This window comes from Prunus dulcis, chromosome 3 (assembly GCF_902201215.1).
Source record: "Prunus dulcis chromosome 3, ALMONDv2, whole genome shotgun sequence".
NCBI lineage: Eukaryota > Viridiplantae > Streptophyta > Magnoliopsida > Rosales > Rosaceae > Prunus > Prunus dulcis.
The window spans coordinates 497,356-504,534 of record NC_047652.1 but is presented as its reverse complement, the minus strand read 5'-3'; the positions used below and the strand labels follow the sequence as shown (position 1 = coordinate 504,534).

At 32.5% G+C, this 7,179-nt stretch overlaps 2 protein-coding genes across 2 annotated transcripts; both read left to right on the top strand.

The window, feature by feature from the left end:
* The first annotated feature begins 3,018 nt into the window (after positions 1 to 3,018).
* LOC117620849 (putative invertase inhibitor) lies at positions 3,019 to 3,546 on the top strand. Its single transcript, XM_034351093.1, has one exon. The coding sequence runs from the start codon at positions 3,019 to 3,021 to the stop codon at positions 3,544 to 3,546; it is 528 nt and encodes a 175-aa protein (XP_034206984.1).
* Positions 3,547 to 4,788: 1,242 nt separating this feature from the next.
* On the top strand, positions 4,789 to 5,802 carry LOC117620848 (putative invertase inhibitor). The gene is made up of 3 exons (XM_034351091.1): positions 4,789 to 5,000; positions 5,118 to 5,175; positions 5,416 to 5,802. The coding sequence occupies exons 1-3, from the start codon at positions 4,789 to 4,791 to the stop codon at positions 5,800 to 5,802; spliced, it is 657 nt and encodes a 218-aa protein (XP_034206982.1).
* Positions 5,803 to 7,179: the final 1,377 nt, after the last annotated feature.

Below are 7,179 nucleotides of genomic sequence, written 5' to 3'. Positions count from 1 at the left end.
CAAATTAAATATCGGGTTGGACGGTGTTATCCAAGTGCTTACACATCATGGCCTAGGCTCTACCTTTTACACAATGGGCCAGGGCTAAGCCCGCCAATTGTACCAGGCTAGACTAGCCCATAGCCCAAAAAATAGGGTCGAGTTCAGGCTAGCTGATCGAGCTTGGGCCATTTTTCATCTATGTTCTTAGGGGGTATATCAAATTCTAACTTTTAAAAACTTTTATAGAGTTAAAAACCTTGGAGGTATTCAACTGTGACTTTTAAATAGTATTTAAATGTTTACTGATATTCAATTATGACTTTTAAAAATAAGTTAAAATTATTTAAAAATTTGGTGGTATCCAAAAACTTAATGACTTTTGCATACTTTTAAGGTTAATTGTTAATAGCAAAAGTTTTGCCAATTTACTAGTGACTTTTATATCAACTCTATGAAAATCACTTATTTAAGAGCATCCACAATGGGCTCCCTAAATAACCTCATTAGACAAATTTTAGGGAGGAATTGGAAAAATACAACACCAATCATGCTCCCTATTCACTTTCTAAAATAGGGAGACGTTTAGGAGCTCCTAAATCTGAGGAGAGAGAGAGAGAGAGAGAGAGAGAGAGAAGGAAAGGACTCCTAGTGGCTCCCTATAATTTAATGCTGCTTTGTTTTATGCATAGTTTAAACTTTTAATTAATGCTAACTATTTATTATTATTATTATTATTATTTTATAGAGATGGACAAATCATATTGAATTAAAAAATAACTACAGTATTTATGACTCCCTAGTTTTGGATTTCAAATTTTAAAGAGAGCTCTTAAAATAAATTTTGTGTATTTTTAGCTAAATTTTAACTAAAAAATAAGGAGTATAGACCCCACTTAAAAAAATATTTAGATAAAGCATATGCAGCTCAAAATCATAAACCAAGGCCCACATAGATAAAATGATGGGTTCGCCAGTAGGTCCCATATTCCACGTGTCGTGAAACTAGCAGTACGTCAAATATGGTATAAAAAAAGTAACAAATTAACCAACAAGCAATAAGATATTTCAATCAAGCGATGTACTTGTTAAGAAAAAAACTTAATTTGACCATCTCATCTTCTAGCCCAACATAGCTTCTTTTTTTTTTTTTTTTTAAAATGGTAAATACCACGAGGTGTCCACACACCCAAAAAGTGGGAGTAATCCCCGCTCGGGATTCGAGCATAGCCTTTATGACTCATTGTGTGTAGTATTGTTTGCGTTGCCTTCATCTTTTTGAATTTCTCGCTTATCTCCAATAAATATAAGTTATAAATTGTTCGTGTTAAAACAAAGTCTTTATAAGTATGAATTGGATACACCCTCACTTTAGGACTTCTATGTTGCCCCAGGAGAGGAGAATTTACGCTCCAAAGTTTGGGTCAAATTATATCTTCTCAACATACTTTTCCATTGACTATGTCTCAACTCCATCTTCATTCTTTTTCTTCAACAAATAGCATTATTTTGAAGGTTGAACGTTATCATCAAGAAGCTTCCGTCTTATCTTATTAGACAACTAGAAATAGCAAACTTCACTAGTATAAACAAGCTTATGTTTTCTGCATTCTGTTTTACATTACCATTTTCTAGTAACATGACATTTCATTTGGTAGTAGATAATCTTTGAATTGTAGTCTTGAACAATTAGGTTCAATTTTCTTCCGTGTGTTTTTTTTTTTGGGTTGCTAGGCCTTCTTTGGTATTTTTATGGGTAAATAAAATAACCAAAATGATACAAAACGGGCCATTAAAAAAAGAGAGGAGGGTTTAAGAAGAGAGAGACGAAGGGTCTAGGAATAGTGGGTATTACACATTCTCTCCTTTCCACGTGTTATTATATGAGTAGATATTTATTGATATTATTTCCTAAAAGAGGGAAATATCAACAATGTCGTCCGCCCTTATTATAACACGTGTACAAGCTATAATACATTGTCATATTCCAGTACCATTCTATAATTTCTCCATTGTATCTTCATACGTTACTTATGATATTTATGGTCCTTAAATTACACATATGATAAATGTAGAGGATTGCATTCCCCCAATTTCTATAGATATTATATTCCATTTTTGTTGCATTGCGTGCATTGTATACAACATTCTATGATTTTCCAAAACCGAATTTACATTTGTGGAAAGACATAAATCAGATTACCTAGAATTGTCTAAGTAAGAATTATACGTTCTCCCAGTAAGAGCCTTTAGATTAAAATTTGAAATAGAAAAATAAGAAGAATGAGATATCTCAAATGGATCATTGCATGTCTCACACTCTTTGTTCTAAGCCAATCTCGAGTATCAGTGAGTACAGATTTGGTAGAAGAGACGTGCCGCAAAACCACCAATTAAGACTTATATGTGTGTCATCGTTAAAATCTGACCCTCGTAGTTCTACAGCTGATGTTAAAGGACTGGCTTGTATTGCGCTTGACCAAACGCTGACCAATTCTGTGGACGCTCAAGCTCGAATTGCGAGCTTATTTAATGAAACGAGTGATGAGTATACTCGGAAACGTCTAAGAATTTATCTCTAATTGGTTCGGAGATTGTTCTTAGTTGTTACTATTAAGGTGAAATGAAGGTGAACTACTTTTTATTATTTCCTCTCTATTGATTATGTTGATGGTACTTAAGTTTTGCAGGTTAATTTTTCTGTATGTTAGAATTCTAATTTGTTGGTATTTTGAAAGCTTCACCCGACTCCTCGTTTTTCTTTTTTATATATAGAAGATAATTATAAATAAGTAAATCATTTTTGAATTTTATATGGTACAATCGTTCGAGTTCAACCACAAATTTTGGGATTTTGCTTCAGAAATTATTTTATACCTTGTTTGGAGACCATGGCCAAATCCGTCCTATTTAAACAATTCCATTAAGTTCTTTATTTCCTTCCTAAATCTAAATTATTTGACCCAATTAATGAAGTTTTGTATATAAATGTGTATGTGTGCGCCTCCTAGTTATACACATTGCTTTCGTCTTGAGAAAATGGAGATGAAATTACTGAGATGGGCTACAATTGTTCTTGCTCTCCTTATTTTTGATCAATCCTTTACATCAGTGAGTGCTGATTTGATAGAGGACACATGCAACAAAACCTCTAACTTCAAATTTTGTGTGTCCTTTTTAAGATCAAAGCCTGGTAGTGCTACTGCAGATGTTCAAGGGCTTGCTCAGATCGTGGCTGATCAAATACAAATCAATCTGAAGGATACATTTTCCGAAGCCAGCAAATTATATAAGGAGGCAACTGAGCGAGTTATCAAAGAATGCTTCCAAATATGCTCCGAGGTGTACGGCGTAGCTATTGACTACATGAATGGTGTCCTTATAAATCTGAAATCTAAAAACTATAGTAATACAAGGGACGGTCTTTCGTTCGTCTATGGTGACGCAGACACTTGTGAAGAGTCATTCCATGAGGAACCAGTTCGACCATCGCCATTAACGAAAAATAACAATGATGTGAAGAATTTAGCTCTAATTGGTTCGGAGATTGTTCTTATTTTAGGTTAATTTTAATTATAATGTAACCCTTAGTTGTTACTATTAAGATGAAATAAAGGTGAACTACTTTTTATTATTTCCTCTCTATTGATTAGGTTGATGGAACTTAAGTTTTTTATGCTTTTTGTTTAGGTGAAATAAAGGGGGTCAAATTCCTTTAATATTTATTTTTCTTTTTCTTATGTATTCCTCTAACTGTTTTCTCTTATGAATTTTTATTTATGAATCTTTTGAAATTTGACAAGTGTCAAAATCTCATTTGTTGTGAAGAGGAATCCGTACACACTATACAATATTACATAAAGGGGAGCATTTTTGCTCACCATTTTAATTCTAGATGTACCATCACTACCATTCTCAACACGTGACACATGTCCGTGGGCATAATCGTGATTCCACAAATACAAAGTAAATAATTAACTATGGTTATGCTAATGGACAAGTGTTGAGAAGGGTAATGAGGTACACCTTGGGTTAGCAAACATATTTTCATTACATAGGAGGGTATAAATACAATTAAACTATTAAATTAAGTATAAAAAAATTCTCTCAATTTTAAGGAGTTAAGCACTTTCTATATACCTTGTTTGCAAAATCCCAAGTTAAGGAGTTAAGCAAACAAGTCGTTCAAGTTCAACCACAAATTTTGGGATTTTGCTTCAAAATTATTTATTAGGGAGCTTATTTCCCCACACCTTTTTGCTTTTTAATACTTTTTAATTAATTTTGTTCTTTATCTTTCCTATTTTATCCTTACCCAACATTAATTTCTTTTTTATTTCACTTTCATATTATTTCTTTTTCTTTATACTTAATTTTTCAACTTACACTCCATTTTCAGTATTAAATGGAAAAAAACTTAATTTCTTACTCGATTAAAGGAAAAAATAATAATATTGAAAACGGAGTGCAAGTTGGAAAATTAAGTATAAAGAAAAATAACTAATATAAAAGTGAAAGTAAAATGAAATTAATGTAGGCTAAAGGTAGAATAGAAAAGAGATTGAACAAAATTGATTAAAAAGTATTAAAAAGCAAAATGGAGTGTAAGTGGAGAAAAAGGGATTGGGGCAATCATATCCCTTATTTCATACCTTGTTTGGAGGCCATGGCCAAATCTTAAGTTCTTTATTTCCTTCCTAAATCTAAATTATTTGACCTAATGAAGTTTTGTATATAAATGTGTGTGTGCGCGCCTGCTAGTTAGACACATTGCTCTCGTCTTGAGAAAACGGAGATGAAATTACTGAGATGGGTTACAATTGTTCTTGCTCTCCTTATGACGCAGCACAAGCAACAAAGGTCTCAAGTGAAACCTTGAGTAACAAGAAAAACTGGATTCCACCAGAAATTAAGAGAAATTCTCTTGGAATAATGTTATTAAAAACTGAGTTGATCAGAAACGTTAGACAAACCTGTCTAAATACACAACTCTCAACAACTCTCAACCCTTCAACTACTAGGTGAGTTATTACATAAAACTGAAAAAACAGAATTAATTTGGAGACTTAACTACGTAACTCTGAAACTATCCAAAACAGAATTTATTGGGGAAATTAACTACCAAACTTTGAATGCAGTTTTGGAAGGCCAAACGACCTCAGAATGCTAAAATCCATCATACTTCACAGCAAAGCAGTGAGTTTGACTCGTGGCGTTGTTCCTTTTTCGAAATGTTATTTTGTGTCCTAATCAGAGCTCGGACGACAAATCTGCAAATTCCCACTACGTCCTTTTTCTAGATCAACCGCGATAAAATCTGCCATCTGTTCTACATCACCTTATTTTTTATCAATCCTTTACATCGGTGAGTGCTGATTTGATAGAGGACACATGCAACAAAACCTCTAACTTCAAATTTTGTGTGTCCTTTTTAAGATCAAAGCCTCTGGTAGTGCTACTGCAGATGTTCAAGGGCTTGCTCAGATCGTGGACGATCAAATACAAATCAATCTGAAGGATACATTTTCCGAAGCCAGCAAATTATATAAGGAGACAACTGAGCGAGTTATGAAAGAATGCTTCCAAATATGCTCCGAAGAGTACGGTGTAGCTATTCATTACATGGATGGTGTCGTTGCAAATCTGAAATCTAAAAATTACAGGAATGCAAGGGAAGGTCTTACGGGCGTCTATGTTGACGCAGACACTTGTAAGGAGTCGTTCCATGAGGAACCAGTTCGACCATCGCCATTAACGAAAAATAACAATGATGTAAAGGATTTAGCTCTAATTGGTTCGCAAATTATCCATATTCTAGGTTAATTTTTAATTATAATGTAACACTCAGTTTTTACTAGTAAGGTTAAATAAAGGTAACATCTTTTTATTATTTCCTCTCCAAATGATTTGGCTGATGGTATAATGTTATGTAAAGTACGTTTTGGTTCAAATCGTTGGTGAATCAGGGTTAAAATAAATTGTCGTAAAAAAAGAAAAAAACAAAGCAATGATAAGATATTTCATGTATTGTTGAGAAAAAATGTGAGCCTTCAACATAATTTCACCACTATTGTCTAAATTTTATTATTTATTTCCGGTTAGACTCATTTGAGATAAAATGTCTCTAAATTTAAGTTGCCTACGTATATCCCTTCCGGGAATCAAGCCACTCGTAGTTCAAGAATTTCAATGAGTGAATGACCCACTAAAATAATGATTTGGTGAGAAAATTTTGATGATTTGTGTGGGGAAATTTTTTTTTTTTTTTTTTTTTTTTTTGGTGGGAGAAGAGGCGGGGTTGGGGGAGGATGAATTTAATTTAGAATAAACGAGTGATTCTATTTAGATTTGAAATTTGGGCGATTGCATCTAGTCTCTAGACTATCTACATATGTAACATATCCTTAATGAAATCAAATCAACGTAATTCAGAATTGCAATAAGTGAATAACTCATTGCACTTGGAAGGAAAAATTTGGTTAGAATAAACTAGAGATTATATGCCGCCCTTTCGGATTTTCAACCCACTAAGCCCTTTTTTTTCAATGGCTCTAACTTTTTCTTGGAAAGCTCTTTTGGACTTTCAATACAAGAAGCACTCTTTTTTTCTTTTTTTTAATTAGAAAAGTTGATATAGATCCAAATTTGTATTGATGAGTTGGGTTTAATCTTCGGATTTGGTAACTTTGATCCAAGTCCTTTGACTTTTATGCCACGTAGAATTACATTCCTTTTTTAATATTTTTTTTATGTAATTTTTTTATTTTTTAATATATTTTTTTTTATTCCAATGTTGCCTCTTATGACTTGAATCGGTAATAACCATTTATGTCATATTGCCTATTGCATAGGTATATATATGTTTTTTCATATTTTCGACAATGTGTAGTGGTATTTTATGTACCTTTTTATTTTTTTTATAGGTAACATACAATTTTATTTTGTCTATTTTTGTATCTGAATAGGTAGTCTTCTAATTTATGTTCCTAACTTATAGGTAACAATGTTTATCACTAAGTATTTTTCGTTGCGAATAATAACACTATTTACTTATATGTCATGTATATAATTTAATGTGGGTGTTTGTCTAATCGATTGGTACAATTTGTGGGTCTTTACTTTTTATTGATTAAATTGTATTTTGTCCATATATTAGGGAATATTATCAAGGAAAAAATTCAAAATTTAAATTATGGAATT